The sequence below is a fragment of the Colossoma macropomum genome, unplaced genomic scaffold (assembly GCF_904425465.1).
Source record: "Colossoma macropomum unplaced genomic scaffold, Colossoma_macropomum, whole genome shotgun sequence".
NCBI classification, from domain to species: Eukaryota; Metazoa; Chordata; class Actinopteri; order Characiformes; family Serrasalmidae; genus Colossoma; species Colossoma macropomum.
In genome coordinates this window covers 17,672,326-17,692,770 of record NW_023494799.1, presented here as the reverse complement: position 1 = coordinate 17,692,770, position 20,445 = coordinate 17,672,326, and the positions used below count along the sequence as shown (strand labels likewise).

The following is a 20,445-nucleotide window of genomic DNA, read 5'->3' as shown; positions in this document are numbered from 1 at the left end:
ATCTTCAGGAGGGCCAGTGGCATGCAGGTGAGGCAAACCATGGTGGTCAAATTGGTCCAGAAGGCAGGGGCCACACAATCAAGGCAGATGAAGCAACAGCATCAGACCGCACAGGATGGGCAGTTGTTCATCTCGGCAAAGAAACGCACAATTAGTTCTGTTAGAAGTGATTAAGAACAGTACACAGTGTTAAAGGTGCAGTAGTGGCTCCAGCAGGCTTAATTATTACAGCATAACTAAAAAGGAGAGCCAGAAGGTAAAGATGTGAAGCCTCCCTCAGATGTCCGTGCCCTTCTTGCAAGAATGTGTGAGAGCAGCGAGATGAGAGCACCAACATACTTAGCTTACCATAATACTCTATGTCTATGAACCCCAAGATCTGCACCTTTTGTCTAACGGGAAAAACTGATTAGAAAAGTTTGACTAAACAAGTAGGTTTTTAGCGTAGACTTAAAAACTGTCTGAAGCCTGAACACTGACTAGAAGGTTTTTCCAAAGCTGGGGGGCTTTGTATGAAAAGGCTTTGCTCCCTGATGTAACTTTATTAATTTTACATACTAATAGTAAGCCAGCACCTTGTGAGCTTAGTAGGTGGGACAGTTAATAATAACAGATGAGTTCACTCAAGTACTGAGGGGCATGGCCATTTGGAGACTGTGAGTAAAAGAATTTTGTACTCAATCCGGAATTTAAGTGGTAACCAATGTAGCGTTGATATGATCAAGATTTTTAGTGCTTGTAAGGACTCAGGCTGCTTTCATCAGTTGACAGGTCTGGACTGCAGGCATGCTAGTTTAAAGCCCAGATACCTGGACAGGGCAAGCTCTTTTAATAAAATAAAGTTAAAATGGCTGCCACAACCTTCAGCCCTGCCTCCAGCGTCCTTCCTGATCCCGGAGTAGCACAGGCTGTGCTACAGGGTCCAAAGCACAACAGATGTTACAAAATGTTGTGTGTTGCATGTACCAGGTCTCCAAATCCCCAAACGTACATAGTGTAGCCTTAATCATGAATCAGTTTTCACCCCATAAACCTGCACATTTACCTAGCAGTTGTACTTTTCCGCCACATTTTGGAGTTTTATACAGACTGCATACGCACTCACTGAACGAGCCCCCAGTCATTTTATGACGAAGTGTTGTCTTGTCCAAGGGGAGTTAGAAAGAATATCTTCCTATGCAAGCCATATGAAGACACTAGCAACCACAGTTCTTTTAGCCACACATATAGAGGAAGTGCTCTCAATTTATTATTCGTTCTTAAGGAATCTTCTCCCAGAAGGAGTAGATTCCTTAACAATGAGTCTGAAGTTGCCAAACATCACTTTAGGGCATGTGCATTTGAAGAGTTCTATTTGACTATGAACAAAAATTATCTTTTTTTTTTTGCAGTTTACTAGTTTCCTGATTTTCTTACCTTTCTGTCTTCTAGCATACATCAGTGGACGGCTATGTGGAACCCCCAGCACCTCCAGCAAAATCGGCTAGTCGACAGAGTCTCCCACGATGTCGGAACTCTGTGGCATCTATTACAGACGAACAGCCGCATGTTGGCAACTACAGGTTACTGAAGACGATTGGGAAGGGCAACTTCGCCAAAGTAAAGCTTGCGCGCCATGTTTTAACAGGTCGTGAGGTAATGCATAAAGGGATTATTTCTCTCTTCCTCGCTCACTTTTGCAAAACATGTTTTATCTCTGTAATATCTTCATGAAAGTTAAAACCAGAAGTCCATTATTGACCCTATAAAAATAACAGTCACGTGCTGGGAACAGAATATCAAATTAGAAATACTTTAATATTTGACACCATTATTAATATGTTGACAAGCCTTATATCAGCATAAACCTAAAGTCAAGCTTGCACTCACACTGAATTTGGCTTGCTTGAGATGTTTCTGAGAGTTCTAAAATGAAAGGATAAAAGCAGGCACTTACCTAGAGTTGGAAACACAATCCATTATTGATGCTATGTACGTCAGAGTAGTCATCCACAGGACTGTCAGGGAACTCAGCATTACATAAGCGATGAAGTGGTTACCACACGCCCGGATAGCTGATGACATCCATGCCCTGGAGCCTTTAGATCTTACAGTACATATTTCTCTAGTACACAAGCTCCTTTGTCATAAGCAAATCCAGGAAGAGAGAATACTTCTTAACATAAACTGTCTAATGCTTGGAAGTGATGTGTATTAGGAGCCGTAGTTAGACTTTTTAATATCTTTTTTTTATTGTCTTTTTTGTCTTCTCTCTGCCAAGAAGGGAAGTGATTGTTTGCCGAATAAGACAGTGAGGAAGATAAGATAAAACCCTGGAATTGTTCACAGATATTTCCTGTTTTTAGCTAAGTGATTTCAAGAAGTGCTTAAAGCTGTTAAAATGCAATGCTCCTTTACTGTAAAGCATGCTAGAAAGCCCAAAGCTCTCCTTAGACCTTACTTTAGCTGCTGGTGTCAGTGGCATTGAGCCAGGACCTATTCAACTCAACAACATGAGAAATACCAGTCCAAGCCCTAGACTGTACAGGTCTTCTTTACAAGCATTTGTGTATATATGTGTGTGTGTGTGTGTGTGTGTGTGTGTGTGTGTGTGTGTATATATGTATGTCAGTGTGTGCCTCGGTGTATTTGCATGCATTTTCAGTAGCCCCTTCTCATTTTGAGATGAGCCTACATTTACACCTTGCTAAGGCCCAACTGATATGAACATTTTGTGGCCAGTACCAATTTTAAGGGGTTCAAAATTACTGATAACCAGTAATATTGGCTGATATAATTTTGGATTTTCATCTTATACTGCAGCAGTTTTAGTTAAACAATGCTAAACAGTGCTATTAAATGATATTTTCTCATTTTTATTAAATTTCTACACAAAAAAATGTTGGTTACGCCTAAGCGAAATATTTTTGTCAAGTTAACTATGATGGTTGTTTTGTTTCTTCAAATCCACCACTTTAGCCTATATTACTAACGTATAGTTAAAGGAATAGTTGGTCAAAAAAAGTTAATTGTAAAAAATGTTGCTTCTTTAATTTAGTGCTGGAGTTACGAGGCCAACTTAGCTAACACTATATTATCATTCTTGACTTTTCAATAGTCGCCCAGATCTTTTCCTTGAATACATGCCCAAAACTTCTCTGAACCAGATCAAACCGCACCCGTTCGTTATAACTGCAGGTTCACAAAACAGTATATCGGTTGGGCCCTAGTCCATGCTGAATTCTACTCATTAACACAATTTTCTCTTTCAGGTTGCTGTAAAGATTATTGATAAGACGCAGTTAAACCCCACTAGTTTACAAAAGGTGAGCTCCTTGTTGAATTTATTTGATATATTTTCAGTTTATTTTCATTATTAATTTGGTTGTAAAAGAAATCCATTAAGTGCTAGTACTTTTAAAGAGTAGAAAATTTTGAAATGCATTATGTACAAGTACTGTGCAAAGCCCATCTTTATGTGCATGTTTCGCAGCAGATGTCAAGCCTGACTTTCTTGAACTGATGCTTCTGTGGGTTTATGTAATTATGATAACTGCAGAAAGGCCCCCTCACTGATCTAGTCTATTATAATTGTGTCTGTGTGTGGACACTTACCAGTGCAGATTAGTTAGTACTGTACTGCATTGTGAAGTAACCTTTATGCTTGTGCTGCTGCTGCTGAAGATGATTAGCTGCAGCTGAAACTGTGTAGTTTTGGGAGCTGATGGTGTAAAACATGTCACCCCATCTGACCTTGCATGCAGTAGTTGCAGCACAGGAACAGCTACTGCATGCTCCTGAGTCATGATTATCCATGATCCATGACTCAGAGCAAACATTGTAACAGTTCTTGTAGTGTTTAAATGCTCTTTGGTGTGTAAATGCTAAACAAGTGACCTTTTAAAGGTTCCAATATTGTGTTCCTTTTACTTAAGGTTAGTTCAGGCTATAATGATTACATTCAGATACATACAGAGGCATTAGGACTTCTCACCTCTCTGTGAACAATTCAGACTTGGCAAATTTTTCAAGAATGATGCATTTCACATCAGACTGCTCTGAATGACTTTGTTTACATTCTAATTAGTTTACCAATGCAGAAATTCTGAAAAAACCGAATCCTCTCTTTAATGAAGTGATGTAGGTTGCAAAATGAATCCATATATATTAACCTTTAGTCAACCAAGATCAATGGTGACTACTTAAAACTTCACAGAGTCTTGAATCATTGCGTTAGTGTGGCTCTGTTGTGGGAGCTTGCTAGAGTGTCACTCAGCATATGGTTATAATGCTACAGTCTCTGATGTGGCAGCCTCTGGAAGCAGTTAATTGGTTCTGACTAACCTCAGTGAGTTAGTGTTTTTTTTTTCTGTATGCGTCATTATCCTGTTTTGAAGTGGGTCTCTGTTCACTTTGTGTTTTACTATGAAACAGGGTCAAACACAGACAAGCATACAAATAGAACTCCTATGTAAACGCTATAGGAAGTTACCTACGCATTGGTGTGAAACACTGTAGCATTGCTGTTGGTTAATTTTAGAAACATCTTTCTAAAAATAGACACCTGGATTTCTCTTCAGCTGATATGCAGCAGCAGACTGCCGAGCAAAGTTTTGGGTTTTTTTTCCAGTGTTTTTTCCATTGTAAGCTTTATTTACTCTCTATTTTGCTCTCTCTTTCTTTAAGAAAGTTCATCATAAATGATGTCAAGTTTGTAACAATAGAGGAACACTTTTTGGTGCTATATAGAACCATGCACAAGATTTTCGACATCAGTCTGAAGAACCATTTCAGTATGAATTCCTCTGAATTACAAGGGTTGTTTATGATTCAGTATACGAATATTGAATCAGAATCAGAATTTCTTTATTTTGCTATGTTACACACATAAGGAATTTGTCTTAGTGAGTGCACACATGTATGACATACTGAACAGACCAGACAAGCACACAGACTAGTGACAAATATTTCTCTTAAGGACAAATAAAATAAGCTTTGTCGTGTGATACATTGATCTGTCAGAGTGTATTGCAGGATTTTTGTGGTCTGCAGTGGATGGAGTTGATTGAACACACCCCTTGTGTCTTTTTCCTCATATCCCACACTTGTTCTCAGCTTCTTTTTTTCTGCCTTGGGTCTCCGCCTTGCTCGCTCTCTGTTGACATTAGGCCTGTGATGTATTCACATTATGGTAGATGGACTTGGAATAATGTATAAAATATAACACTTGAATAGTCTATGTAGTCGTGAAACTTAAAGTATGAATAATGGTGTTCTAAATTGCTTTAGGACCTGAGGATACTTCATGCATGTTTAAGAAATTTCTTTACACTGTGGCCTGTGTACGTGCCTTTCCAGTACAGTGTTGAGCGAAGTATCATCTGTAGTACTCACATCAGTCTCTCCTTTTTAACCAGTCATGTCAGTCAGAGACCAGCCAAGCGACCACTCTTTGGAGGAAATGCAAGAGAAGGAAGCTTCATTCATTCACTCTTCATTCATAGAAAAGACCTCCTGTTGCTCTGTCCATAAAAAAAGAGATTGTTCCGGCTTTTTGAATAGCAAGTCTGTTTGAGTTCTTAAGTCTTAATGGTTAAGTTTTTCTGAGAGGAAATAGAAGCCTATGCTTCAGAAAAACAGCATGTCCTGTCGAGCGTCCAGCCATTTTTAGTGAGCTGGTGGGAGCCACTAGGGCAGGTTGGTCAGGCTGCAGTGGGGCCCCTAATAAAACATGTAACACGGAGGGAGAGAGAAGTGGACAAGCTAGCTTCTAAGCCACACGTCACAGGCGTACAGGGACATTGGAAATCCGTTGTAGTTGTGTCTGTTTTAATTTTTTCTTTTTTAAAAAGACAGTTTTGTTTTTCTTAACAGCTTTTTCGTGAAGTACGAATTATGAAGATTTTGAATCACCCTAATATAGGTAAGATCATGTTTTTGTACATACACTGCTTGTTTTTGTGCATATACTGCTTGAAATGTGTAGCAGAGTCCCAGTCACACCCTGCAAGAAGAGGCTGCTGCTTCTCTGCTGATCGTGAAGGTGTGTGGCGTGTGCGCGTGTGAGTGCATGCGTTTGTGTGCCTTTGAGTTACCCTTAGCCCAGCAAGAGGCCACTGAATTACCCTCATAAAGCATGATCAGAGCCTGCCTCTGTCTAACGGGGCTATAAAGATCTCTCTCTCTCTCTCTCTCTCTCTCTCTCTCTCTCTCACATCTCTCTAGTTCTCTGTTTTTTCTTTTTCTCCTTCTTTTCTCATTCTCTTCTAGCCATCCTTCCCTCCCTCCCTCATAACCTTTCTGTCTTTTTGATTAATGCCCGTCTCTGGAGTAATGGGGGTTGTTTTCCCACTCTTATCTCTTTTTCTCTCCTTCTTCACTCCATGGCTCACTTTCCCTCATGACTTTGCACTTTTTTTCTTCTGCTTTTCTCTCTTCCCTCTGATTGTGACTCTGCATTCTGATTAGATTTGAACAGGATTTTGTGTGTTCCTAATGGACCATATTGTCAGAGAACAATGCTTATGATAGACGCTCTTCTTCTGAAGTTTTCTCTGCTTTTTTTCCCAAATGTCACACAAACCTGCCTCAGTCAGATGTTGCTGTCAGTTTTGATGACTGGCCACTCTTTCTGCTTCCATCGTCTCCTGGCATGTGGCCCAGGCTGTAAACCTGGGTGTGCGTCTGAGAGAGAGGCTCCTTGGCTGAAACAGAGCTGGATTGTGGATTAATCAGGCTAAAAGCTGTGATTAGACACCACTGCCTACTCATCTTCCATTTTAAAACTAGTAACATGCAACATGCACACAGACGTCAGCTTTTTATGTTCATGGATTCACTTTTTTGTAAAATGGCTTCCAGCTGTACATACAGAGGCCTAGTAATCCAATTCAGGCTCTCAGGCTCAAAACTCTGGATTTAGTCTCGCTTCTTGACTCCACTTCTTAAATAAACTCGTCATTGTCTAAAGTCTGTCTTTCACTCCTGTTTGTTCATTTATATTGTATGATGAAATGAGTGTAAAGTGCCCCTTTCTTTTGCCAGAACAAGAGAAACACTTCATTGTATCGAGCCCTTCAACAGTCCCCCTTGTGTGTGTGCGTGTATGAATGTTTGTATCCATAAAATGAAGTAATTCTTCAGTACTCTGTATTATTCAAGTAATGTGATTGGTACTGTAAAAGTATTGAATTTTGATACCCAGTCTTAGCAGTCAAGATTCCACATTTGTTCTCTTGATTTCATAGCTAATATCCCATTCTTCTCTTTTGCCAGTTAAGTTATTTGAAGTCATTGAAACAGAGAAGACACTTTATTTGATAATGGAGTATGCCAGTGGAGGTGAGTTAAAATGCTGCTGTAGTAAAGTTGATCTACTTTGATAGATGGGATAAACTATACTGTGTGTTTCTCTCTCAGGTGAAGTATTTGACTACTTAGTTGCACATGGAAGAATGAAGGAGAAGGAAGCCAGGGCCAAGTTTCGACAGGTGAGAGGATGAAGTAAAATCTGCTCACATGAGTGCCTCATTTAACACACATACTGCCCACTAGTGGCATAGGGCTGTCATTGTATAATACAGAAATCTCTCTTTACAAGACTTTGAAGCTTGCACTTTCATGGCAGTAATTAAACAGGCATTTGTTTGATTTCATCATTAGACACTAATGGATTTCCTCTTGCAGCTGTTTGATAATTAATGCATCGTTTTTATAGCTCACATATAATAACACCCAGAATGCCACAGGATGTAGCTGGCACTTTGCTAGTCTCTTAGTGGCAGGGGGTGATTAGTGATAGTCTAAGCTCTCTGTGTTTCTCTTACTCCCATTCTTTTCTCTCACTCCTTTTCTCTCTTTTGCTTGCTTTAGTGTTTTTATTCTCTCTCTCACTGTCTGTCTGTTACCTGCTTGTATTTCAGATTGTGTCTGCAGTGCAATATTGCCATCAGAAAAGGATAGTCCACAGGGATCTCAAGGTGAGTTGTCTGAGGCTGTGTGGCTTATCGGATGTGGCTTGTCCTTTCTGCATCACCTTTTGGCCTATTTCTGTACCAAGATTTTTTCTCTTCTCGCTCTCTGTGTCCCTCTCTGCAGGCTGAGAACTTGCTTCTGGATGCCGATATGAACATAAAGATTGCAGACTTTGGCTTCAGTAATGAATTCACCATCGGGAGCAAGTTGGACACGTTCTGCGGCAGCCCTCCTTATGCAGCTCCTGAGCTCTTTCAGGGCAAGAAGTACGATGGCCCTGAAGTGGACGTCTGGAGCCTGGGTGTCATTCTCTACACACTGGTCAGTGGGTCGCTGCCCTTTGATGGACAGAATTTAAAGGTCAGTTTTTAATTCTCGGTTTTAATGGTGTTTATTTTTTCACGTCATACAAGCACATTGAGGGGCTACTGGCTACAGTTAGTGAGAGTGCATTTGCAGTGCATATTTGAGCTGGGCTTTCTCTTTGAAACCTGTCAACGTGTTCTTCTCAGGAGCTTAGAGAACGAGTGCTGAGAGGGAAGTACCGCATCCCGTTCTATATGTCTACAGACTGTGAAAATCTACTGAAGAAACTGCTGGTGCTAAACCCTGGCAAACGTGGCAGTCTAGAGGTTTGTGTCCCTTTTAGAGCCACAGTGAAAAACTTTATGCAAGTCCACTAATGGGCTTGGGCAGTGTGATAAGGTTTTGCTCATTTGCTCTGGGATGCTCTTTTTATACTTAATGATGTTACTGAGCTGTTGCAAATTAACCTTTCATTATTATATAAATTAGTTGTGCGATGTTCCACCAGGGGTTTTTTTTCCCCCCACACACAACTTTACCTGTCTTTTGTTGCCCCTGCCCCAACTTTTTTGAAACATGTTGTTGGCGTCATTTTCAAAATGGGCATATTTAAAACAATAAAGTTGCCTTTGTCTTTGTATGATTTTCAGTTAAATATAGGGATAAATTATTTGTTTTTACATTTTGCACAGTGTCCCAATGAAACAGGGTTGCAAGGTTGAGTTTGTGTGGTTGCCTCTACATGTTATGTGTTTGGAGTTTTTATGTGATGATGCATAAATGCATGTGTCTCTCACACAGCAAATCATGAAAGATCACTGGATGAATGTCGGCCATGAGGAGGAGGAGCTCAAACCCTACACAGAGCCTGAGCCAGACTTCAGTGATACCAAACGAATAGGTGCTTATATGCACAGTGTTACAAGCTCATGTTCATACATGCTGTTACACACTACTATCTCTCTTCACACATTTGCTGTGTTTGAAATAGTATTTTTTAGCTATTAGAGGGTCTCTCTCTCTCTCGTGCCCTCTCTCTCTCTCTCTCTCTTATGCCCTCTCTCTCTCTCTCTCTCTCTCTCTCTCTCTCTCTCTCTCTCTCTCTCTCTCTTTCTCTCTCGTGCCCTCTCTCTCTCTCTCTCTTGTGCCCTCTCTGTCTGTTTTAAACCTCTCTGCTTGCACACAAGAATTTCCAAATTTGAACTAAAGCCTTTGTAACAGTTTAGACCTAGGTAATACTATGTAACCTCTCTCTTTCTCTCTCTCACTCTCTCAGACCTGATGATCACAATGGGTTTCCCCAAAGATGAGATCACTGATTCTTTAGTGGGTCAGAAGTATGATGATGTCATGGCTACTTACTTACTTTTGGGCAGAAAACCTCCCGAGGCAAGTACCAGGCTCAGTTATGCTCAGACAACTATGGTAAGAGTCATCATTTATTATGTTGATGTGATGTTCATGCTGTGCCATTACCTCGTTTTGGCAGTTTGAAGGGAGCGAGTCGCTGTCCAGTACAAACCTGTGTCAGAGGCCACGACCCAGCAGTGATCTGAACAACAGCTCCTCGCAGTCTCCAGCTCACTCCAAAGTTCAGCGCAGTATTTCCGCCACACAGAAACAGCGCCGCTATAGCGACCATGGTCAGCTATAGACATATACATAATCTTTCACAACACACTTCACTCTCTGCAAAATTACCGTAATATATTTTTAGATGTGAAGCACCTCATGGACCTGGCTTGTAACTCACTCACATATTCACTCACTCATGTTCAACGCCATTAGCACTCTAGGAAAAATGTGTGCTGCAGCGCTGAGAGAGTGAGAAAGTGAAAAATATATGGTCAATTCTAATGTAGTTTTGTGTAAACCTGAATGGAGAGCACCTGGGACAAACGGCACATACTGGGCGAATACTGTGAACATACCTAGATATGTTAGTGACCCACTGCGTTTCCAGTGTGTATCTATTGCCCAGTCCTGCAAATGCCACTGCTCCCAGAACAAAGCATAATGATGGTAACTGAGAAAGTTAAACTATGAAGCTAGAGTGAGGGATGGAAAAAGCAAGATGCAAAGAAATGAAGAAATGAAAGTACACGATCTGTTTGGTTATCAGACCGAGAAACCGCATAGCCAAATTGCAGAAGGGATAAGTTCATTCAGTCTACTTGTACACTGAGGCTACAGATGGCTTGCTTAATATTATTGTGCTGTCAAACACAGGCGAATTAACTAGCTTGATACCTAGCAGTCACTTCAGTTCTCAGCCAACATACAGTATGGTTGACATGTTCACGCTCATGTATTTTAAAGAAATAAATTTACTGTTTACTGTTGTTCGAAAATATGTGTCCACTCACTGTAACTCCAGCCCTGTTTTATAGTTTTTATGAAGGTGATTTACAGAACTTTGCCTAGTCCCTTACTTACTGTTAAACCCTAAATTTCTCTTCTCGTACTCGTCTTTCGGTAGCTTAGCTGCTGATGGTAAGGGATTTGCCTGTTTGTGTGACATTTTATGCTTTGCAAGAGACAAGCTACTTCTAAATCTCCTCAAGGATGCATTGATTGATGTAACTTAGCTGCAGTGTACACATTTTTTAAGGTATCTGGTGAAATGAGCATATTATAATGTGATCCGCTGTGTATTGCATGTATTACCAGCAGTTCATCGGGTTCACCTCCTTGTATCTACACTTCATCTATTTTATTAGCTCCACTTAACATATACCTTTGTAGTTCTACAATTAAAGACTGTAGTCCATCTGTTTCTCTGCATACTTTGTCAGCCCCCTTTGCCTCTGTTCTTTAATGGTCAAGACCACCACAGAGCAGGTATTAGTTGGGTGGGGGATCATTCTCAGCTTTGACATAGCAGTGGCATGTTAGTGAGTGTTGCAGTGGTACCTGTAGATCAGACAAACTTTTCTCTGACCATAACTGTCTGTATGACTTGAGATGTCCGCAGCTCCTCTAATTGTGTGAAAGCCACAGCCACAAAGACAGTACAGAATTGTCTTTTTTTCTTTAACAGGACAGTTGAGAATTTTAATTTATTGGATAAATGTATTTCTATGTTGAATGTACAAAAATGTTCATTTTAACATTTTAAACACTTTGACATTACAAGTTTCACTTTCTCGCATTATTCCACCCTAACCTACATAGGTCTGCTAGGTTATGGTAATGTAAAAAAAAATGCTGGTGCACTTTGTGTACTTTGTGTCCTTGTTAACTGCCAATCTTGGCTATTTGACCTGGCATTGGGTGTATATAATGTGTTTGTGCATGATAGAGATATAGTTACATACACAGATAGACAGTGAGGTACACAACGGGAGAAATCTGATTAAAAGCTGTAACTGTAGCCAAATAGGGAGGGCTGTATTGTCTAATATGACTGTATGTGACTTGCAGTTGCCCCCTCCATCCCACCAGCCATGTCCTACACTAAACGTGTGCAGGCCAACAGTGTGGAGGTTGAGAAGAAGGAGGAGTGGGAGGCGGCACGCAAGCTCCCCGCCTCCAGCTCAAAGGGAGATATGGCCATGTCGCCACTGACCGCACAGGAACGTAAGAAGTCCTCTACAGCCTCAGGGGTGAGCTTGTCCATGTACTGGGCTTGCATGTTGCACATCTGACAGCTCTAATTATTGACATAGTGTTGTGTCATAGCCTACAGGTTATTCCAAGCCAACTCACCTTGGCCCTGGCAGGTCATGTCATGGATTTCCATTAACAAATTCAAGTAAAACCTTCATTAATTCATGCTAAATTTATATGTGGAAGAATATTTCATTTTGAATCTACTAATTTCATGTTAATATAGAACATGAAATATATAATTATATAATAATATAGTAATGCAATTCCCACAACAGGTTAATGTATTGGAGAGTGCAATTTTTTTGCATTAATTACAGTGCTATTCAAAAGCTTGAGACCAGTCAAAATGGCCATTATGCTATTCATTATTCAGTGTCAGAACAAAAATCAGGAACAATATATTTAACAGAAAATTACACAGGAGCCTCAACAATTACAAATACCTTATCTATGTCACTTATCCTTCCGGGTCGCAGGAGCCTAACCCAGCAGTCATTGGGCGAAAGGCAAGAAAGACCCTGGACGGGTCGCCGTCACAGGGCAGACACACAGACATATACATTCACACACCTACCAATTTAGCATCTCCAGTTCACCTGACTGCGTGTCTTTGAACTGTAGGAGGAAACCTACACAGACATGGGGAAAACATGCAAACACCACACAGAAAGGACCCTGTTGGCCTAGCCAAGGAATCGAATCCAGGCCCAACAGAGCTACCCACCGCACCACTGTGCTGCTTGCCTCAACAATTACCAATTAACAATCCAAGTAACCCCAAACACATTCGGTGGTGTTAAGGTCTGAACTCTGGGGTTGCCAGTCCATTGTTCTGACGCCAGCAGCATTTGTTAGGAGTCTGATTTTCTCTATATGTTTTAATAATATTTTGTGGATTATCATACATCTGATCTCCTCAGTATGAAAAATGAATAACTTAGTGGCCATTTGGCCTTGAAATTACATAAATTGAGGGTGTTCTTTGACTTTTTCACAGAATTACACAGTACTGTAAATACATGTTTTTACAAAATGTATAAAATTGTTTTGCAAATCTAACTATAAAATGTGTTTAGTAGAAGCTCATAGCTTTGGTAAAAGACATGGCCTCTCCTAATAGGGAGTGTTATATTGAGCTTTTTGTCGAGGAGCATGACAGATCTGTTCCTTTTTGTGTGTATATGTGTACTAACAGAATAGTGCAGCTGGAGGGATGACCCGGAGGAATACGTATGTGTGTGAGCGCTCCAGTACAGATCGCTATTCAGCCATCGCCAACGGCAAGGACAGCAGGTGAGCTGCATTATGCTACCCTGCACGAAGAGTGCTGAGTCTCAAAGAGGCTCAAGTCATGCCAACAGGCTCACTACAGAAATTAACTAATTTAATAGACTATATATTTTCTCTCTCATAGTCTGACAGAGGTGTCTGCGTCTGGGAGCGGCACCTCTGTGTCTCCAGGAGCTTCGTCAGCACTGGCTTCAGCTAGGCCGCGTCATGTGAAGTCCATGTCCGCCTCAGGCCACCCTACCAAGTCTCCGCTGCCTCCCATCGAGGATAACACTGAGTTCAAGGGGTGAGAGGCCATTACTCAGCCTAATGGCAGCTGTACAGAGACCATACATCAAAAGTAGCCTCAAGTATATCCTTTTTAGAGGATTGATGACTAATGCAGTGCTTTATCAAAGAAGAAGAGAACTTAGAATCTCTTTTCTTGGGTTTTTCTCTGTTTAGCTCCTTTAACATTCTTAATTTTGTTAGCTTACGTTATTGCTGCTCTCCTTCTCTCTAGCTCTAGCTCTAGTGCCCGGGCTCCTGCTGCGTCTCCATCGGCGCACAGCATCAGCAGCACGACCCCAGACCGGACACGTTTCCCTCGAGGCAGTTCTAGCCGCAGCACTTTCCATGGAGCTCAGCTTCGAGATCGGCGCAGCGCCACCTACAACGGCCCACCAGCCTCACCCACGCTCTCCCATGACACAGGGGCTCTGGCCCAGGCTCACAGGGGTACCTCCACTGGAATCATCAGCAAGATTACATCCAAGTTTGTGCGTAGGTGAGTAAGCCGTACACCTCTCTCTCGCAATGAGGCCAAATATTGCCTGTATTCTCTTCCATGTGGTCATTCAGAATGCTTTAATTTATGCAGAAGCTCTGACCTATTTCAGCAGACAAAATCCGACCACATTTGTTGAAGGGGAATTCCAGCAATTTCTGCATAATTCAATCATAAGATGTAAGCAAACTCATTCAGAGTGGTCTGATGTGAAGTCCTGTATTGTAGAGGAAGTGGAGCTCAATGCAGTAGTGGTGATAGGAATCAAGTGGTCACGATGTCCACAACACAAGTATAATCGTATTATTTAGTATCCAAAACAACCAGTGAAACTATATGTCCTCAGAGTTTTATGTGTTATGGTAAAACAGTGATAATAATAATACTAATTTCAATTTAAACAGCTCCTTTCTTATACTCAAGGTTGCTTTACAGAAGCAGGGTAAAAACCCTTCAGTGAGTAGAAGAATAAAGCTACTGACAAACAAAGCTCTTAGAGACGAGGAGCTTTGAAGGAGGAAAGTAAAAGACAGTCACCAGAGATTGCAGTAACGTGTTCCATAGTTTGGGGACCATGACGTTGAAGGAGCTGCGCCCAGCGGTGAGCAGACTAAATTTTTGGGACAGATAAAAGACCTGTGTCAGTAGACCTAAGTGTTTGGGCAGGGCAGTAGGGATGCAGAAGCTCAGTGGTGCAAGAACATATAGAGATTTGTATGTTAGCAAGAGGAGTTTAAACTGGATGCGAAGCAGGACAGGTAACCAGTGTAACTGAAATAGTACTGCTGTGATGTGAGCTAAATTTTTAGAGTGAGTGTATTTTAGCAGCTGAGTTTTGCAGGGGCGGATGGTTTTGTTTGGGATACCAATGAGAAGGGAGTTCCAGAGGTCTAGGTGGGATCATATGAAAGAAGGAAACAAATGTTCCAGTATCTTTCATGGAGAGCAAGGCGTGAAGACAAGCGATCAAAAAAAGCTGTTTTGAGCTCTAATATGAGATCGAAAGAAAGGACAGGATCAAAAAGTACACCTTACAGACTATTATGAAGATTTTACAGTCACACCATCAAAGTTAAGTGTGATGTCAGATCACAATTTTATGGCCAGTGTTTAGTTTTGTCTGTTTTGGGGGAGACCTAGCTAGCGGGTGGATTTGGAGTTGACTAAATTGGAAGGAAAATTGGGGAAAATGCCAAAAAAAGGCTAGTGGCAGGTTTTTGGATAGCGTTATGCATTTTTTACACAGAATGATGAGTGAATGCAATATCATTAAGTATTATAGGTGGATTGGGTGAATATGGACAAACAAATTCATATCTAGCACGTGACAGACCCATACTCTAATAATCTAGTATTTTGCTCCTTTATTTGTTTGAAATACAAATTAAGTATTCAAACATCAGCACATGGCAAGTGTATGCTCTAATATAGTTTGGGTGCCCCAGACCAAATTATGTTTTGTTGATTTTCTAAGTGAAAATAAGTTTACACGTCCTCTACACGGAACTGAAATGTTGTTTTTTTTCCCTTCACAGTTTCTAGTTTAAGATATTGGGGGGAAAAACACAAAATATAAAATGTGCCATAAGTTATGTACAGGCCACATTTTATGTTTTGTTTTTCCCCAGTATGTTCAATTCAGCAAATAAACATAATTTTGCATTAAAATGTTTGTGTTCTCTGTAGAGGATGTGTGCTTATTTTCACTTAGAAAATCAACAAAATGGAGTTTGACCAGGGGTGCCCAAACATTTGCATATGGCTGTGAGTACTTTGCTATTTTTTGTTATTATTTTTATATAAGGCAGTGTTGGAGATGAAGGTGTACTCCAGCCCAATGAGTGTCACGCATTCAGGAGAAACTAATGACAGTGGAGTTTACATTATATACATTATATTATCATGTGCTGTTGTGTGCATGAATGAAGTATCTGTTATTAACTGTTGTGAAAGCATGTATGATCCTTGTTAGTTGCGTGCTGGAGTTATTAGTTTGTGGCCTGCTGTCCTTAGTGCTTAGCGGTTAGCATTTTGTTTACTTATTTTTTTGCACTGCTTTGTTTTGTAGTGCTGTTATTTGCTGAGCAGGTGATGTTACTGTGGTGTGTGTACTCTGCGGCATGTGTTCATATGACTGCGTATGAAACTGTAACTTTGGGAACTGTAAAATGTTTGGGAGCCACTGTCTTAGAGACATTTAATGCTTATTAAATGGATATCTGGTTCCTATCACCACTGCTTTAAACAACTCATACATAAGTAAGTTTCTATAGAGTCGTGCATTTCAGATCAAACCACTCTGAATGACTTTGATTTTGAAAAATTGGTAGAATTCACTTATTGAACTTCTTGAACAATTCTTGCTGGACACACTGCAATATTATTGTGATGCACTTCTGTATCAGCTATGCAAGTGAGCACAGCAAACACAGTTGTATGCAAAGGTTTGGGCACCCTTGGTCAAATGACATGTTTTGTTGATTTTCTAAGTGAAAGTAAGTACACACCCTTTGCAAAGAACACATTTCTGCACATTTAAATGTACAATTACTGTTTATTTTCTAACATATTGGGAAAAACAAATAAAACATAAAATGTGGCCAGCACAAAGGCTCTGGAACATTTCATATTTCACATAGAAATTGTACATTAAATTAACAGGAAATAGCATATTTAAGCGTGTTCCCTGTGAAGGATGTATTTATTATAACTTATTTTCACTTAGAAAATCAATAAAAATGTTTTGATCTTCAAACTTTTGCATTAGACTAAATATAGATTTTCTACTGCTGAGTGAGGGGTGAGGGAAAGTTAAGTGCCCATTAATGCACAAATACATGTGCACACATATGCATGTACACACTGCTGAGTTTTCAGCATCTGACCCTGCCACAGTCACTCAAGGGCATGTTGTAAAACGAGCTTGATCTTTATCGGTCAGTTGGTTCTCTCTGTCTTAGTGAAGAGGCTATAGTTTTGCATCTCTCCATCCCTCCCCCATCTGCAGGCCAGAGCCATACTAGACTACAGTGCTGCAGTGGACTATGCAATCACTGTGTCCTAGTTAGCACTATCACTGCCATGATGGTATATGCATGGTATGCATTTGATAGATGCCCAGTTCTGAGCTTACGCACTACTTCAGCATAGATTTAAGCATGGGTGAGATACTAGCTCAAATACACCCACTTTAAAATGAGAACCCTGGAGTTACTTATCTATAGAGGCAACTGATCTGTTTTTAAAATATGAATGATGACCATTTATTTTATTTATGTAGTTTGCTAATTTTAAAAATATCCTTATTCTTATTGCCCTTCCAACACACACACACGCCCCACGCTAGCTCTGAAAATGCTGTGTTTCTTCTTTCTAGAACTCTGTCTTTCAGGGCCTCGCAGAGGTGAGTGTAGTTCAGTGATTCAGTGAATCTGACATGCAGCTTCCCCATGTGCCCAGATATCGATGCTTTTGCAGTTGCCTGATTATAGTTCTTTTCCCAGCACTTTTGTTTAACACTAGAGACCTGCCCCCCTCCCTTATGAATATGTGCACGACTAGCTGACTAAACCCCCTTTGACCTACTGGTGGTGATGCAAAGACTCAGTTTGCTGTCACTGTGTGTCCTCAGAAAATGAATGTTTAGGGAAAAGGAAATCGTTAATCTGGAATCTTTTGTGTGTTGAGTGAGTCTCAATGTACATGACCAGTTTGTGGAATGCTGAATGTCCCCTAGTAGGCCTACATATTGTTCCCTTTTGTCATGCTGCAACAAAGGATAAGGAAGGATGCTCTCAACCAAACGAAAAGGGTCACATTTAATGTATTAATGTATATCCATTCAGTGCCTGCCTCTTTAATGTCTGTTTTCTGCCGGAGGTCTTTGGTTGCTGTTTGTGGCCTTGGTTGTTCCAATCCCTGGTTTGTGAGTGTTGTGGTGTCTCCCTTTTTTCTCTTTCTTATGCTAAACTTTTGATTGTCTTCAAGGCTACCCAGTGAAGGAGAGGCCAGGGGCAGAGCATACAGCTTGAGGTGAGACATCATTAGCTGTCAGTGAAACAGTGTCGGTGGAGATCCTCTTTGATCTTCTTTTGGTGTACAATCAGGAACCGTTTTGCATTTAGGAACTGTATCTCTGCACCTTTGGTTTGGTCAAAGAAGTTGTTGATGTTAAACTGGAAGGCTTTATTATTTAGAGTTAAGAACTTTAGTGAAGCAAGGCTATTTTTGTCTCCTGTCATTGCAGTGAAATTATGTATTTAAGTTTGTTGGTCTTCTTACGTGTTGTGGCATTTTTGCATGTTGTGTCTGCAGGAAAGCAGCTGTTTACCATAGTCTCATGTTCCAAACATGCCAATGCTTTGAAGAACTAACATTTGCAAAATAATATGGATATCCATATTCATCCATTTTTTGGAACAAATCAGCTGTGTTCTTTCTGGGAAAGGGAATAGTTGGATTGATTTCCTGATTGTAATGAAGGCTAATATAGTGATGGGTGTTTTATTTGTCATCAGGAGCGGCTCCGGGGACCCTAAAGAGGAAAGCCGGGAGTCCAAGCCACGATCACTGCGCTTCACGTGGAGCATGAAGACCACGTCGGCCATGGAGCCTGGAGACATGATGCGGGAGATCCGTAAGGTGCTGGACGCCAACAACTGCGACTACGAGCAGCGCGAGCGCTTCCTGCTCTTCTGCGTGCATGGTGATGCCCGCCAGGACAGCCTCGTCCAGTGGGAGATGGAAGTATGCAAGTTGCCCCGTCTCTCTCTCAATGGCGTGCGTTTCAAGCGTATCTCGGGCACCTCCATCGCCTTCAAGAACATTGCGTCCAAAGTCGCCAACGAGCTGAAGCTGTGATTGAGCTTTAAAAATAAAAAAGGGAGTGAATGCACTGAGAACTGTGCAAAATGACCCAGATCGATGTGCTACGGTGGTCTCTACATTCGCTATGCGGTTGGGCGCCATTTTGAGTTTATGCTTTCTGAGGCTACTGCTGTATTGTTTGGCCAGTGGAAAAAAAAAGATTTAAAAAGGTAACCCTCCCTCGTATCCAGTCTGACCCTGCTCTCAAGTTCTGCATATACACAAGGTTAGGATAACCATCTTTGCAATAATATGAAAAACCCTTTCAGGATCAGCAGATTGGAGTTTCTTTGGCAGAATTACCTTTGTAGGGTAATACAGAGACTTTAGACGCTACTTTTTCCACATGTACAGTTAAGATACAGAATGTTTTGTTGAATTGTTCATAGAGTTGTATAATACAAGACTCTTTCAGCCTAAGTATGTGAAGGTATTGTATAGTCTTGATTTCTGTACAGAAATGTGTCTTACTGTAATGTTTTTGTTTAGCTTTTTGCTCTCCTTGTACGGTTTTAGATTTTTTGACTTCACCATGTGACATTTTAATGAATTTTTTTTTATTCTCAGATACTTTTTTTATTTTATTTTTTTTTTTTACTTTCCAGCAGGATGTAGACCCATTCGTAACATTGGCAGGTTACTGAATAACAGTGTTTCATTAAACAAGCTGTGCACATTCCAAAGGCAAATCAATTTAGCTCACAACTAACTTCTTTTTCTTTCTTTCCACCAAGAAAAGACACATCACTGAATTGTGATGTTAGTTAGCAAGTGTGGCACTTACTCTTTTATTCAGTCTATGCTAAAAAGGGTTATATTATGACATTTGAAGTTGAGGATAACACTATATACTGTAGTAGACATAGCTGAATTGAGAAAAGGAATGGACCAAGGTTTGGCAAAAGAACCTTTAAGATCTTTATCCCAGCAGTTAATTTGACAATTTTGACCTGATTTCATCTTGTACTCTCCGCAGACTGTGTTTATTTATTTCACCATTTTATGCCTTTAATGTGCTGCTTTATCTTCCTCAGAATGTCATGCATATGTGAAGGAAGTAGGATGTAACTTTTGTTTCTGAAAATGTACCTTAATTTTGTTCATTTTGTAATGAGTGATGGTGAAAATGATGACGACGACATGTAAGACCACTTGTGCTGGAGCGTTTCTACTTATTCTTTTGTACTGAGGTAATGAGGGTTCAATGTGCAATGCTTTTCATGTTGTATTACTGTAATACTGAAAGAAAAAAGGTCCCCGACTGCACACTTTACAAGGGAAAGTTATGGTGGACATATTTTTAGTTTCCTCATAAAAAATGAGTGGTTTTAAAGAATTTTGAAGCGGTTTAAGCTGTGATTAGACACTTGGAAGCGTGTCCCATATTGTAGCGGTACATTTCCTGAGCAGATGCTTGATTATGCTGCCTTAGTGATGGAACTGCTTGAGTGGTGTGAAAAAGGCAGAAGAATTTTACTTAAAATGCAAATAACCTTCCTATGCCCAACAACTCTTATCCAGTCATTTCACCCCTCTTGCCCCTATAAACCTTTTCTCAACATAGTACTGTACATTTCTCAGAAAAGTCTGATGGATGATCGAGATTTAGTCTCACTGGTGCACATTAAAGCTTACTTGAAAGGAGTTTTTGA

The 20,445-nt window shown here is 40.5% G+C and overlaps 1 protein-coding gene across 3 annotated transcripts in view; it reads left to right on the top strand.

The window, feature by feature from the left end:
• Positions 1 to 20,445, top strand: part of mark1 (MAP/microtubule affinity-regulating kinase 1) — a 39,018-nt gene extending 18,573 nt beyond the window's left edge. The window contains exons 2-19 of one of the 3 annotated variants that reach the window (XM_036585930.1): positions 1,432 to 1,635; positions 3,252 to 3,305; positions 5,854 to 5,902; positions 7,255 to 7,320; positions 7,399 to 7,469; positions 7,902 to 7,958; positions 8,077 to 8,313; positions 8,466 to 8,585; positions 9,061 to 9,160; positions 9,536 to 9,648; positions 9,749 to 9,902; positions 11,683 to 11,864; positions 13,067 to 13,164; positions 13,286 to 13,447; positions 13,664 to 13,927; positions 17,304 to 17,330; positions 17,915 to 17,959; positions 18,445 to 20,445. In XM_036585930.1, the coding sequence (XP_036441823.1) occupies positions 1,432 to 1,635; positions 3,252 to 3,305; positions 5,854 to 5,902; positions 7,255 to 7,320; positions 7,399 to 7,469; positions 7,902 to 7,958; positions 8,077 to 8,313; positions 8,466 to 8,585; positions 9,061 to 9,160; positions 9,536 to 9,648; positions 9,749 to 9,902; positions 11,683 to 11,864; positions 13,067 to 13,164; positions 13,286 to 13,447; positions 13,664 to 13,927; positions 17,304 to 17,330; positions 17,915 to 17,959; positions 18,445 to 18,787 (2,346 nt within the window). In that variant the 3' untranslated portion in view covers positions 18,788 to 20,445. The remainder of the gene's footprint in view (positions 1 to 1,431; positions 1,636 to 3,251; positions 3,306 to 5,853; positions 5,903 to 7,254; positions 7,321 to 7,398; positions 7,470 to 7,901; positions 7,959 to 8,076; positions 8,314 to 8,465; positions 8,586 to 9,060; positions 9,161 to 9,535; positions 9,649 to 9,748; positions 9,903 to 11,682; positions 11,865 to 13,066; positions 13,165 to 13,285; positions 13,448 to 13,663; positions 13,928 to 17,303; positions 17,331 to 17,914; positions 17,960 to 18,444) is intronic. The other 2 variants (XM_036585931.1, XM_036585932.1) reach the window with 2 other exon arrangements.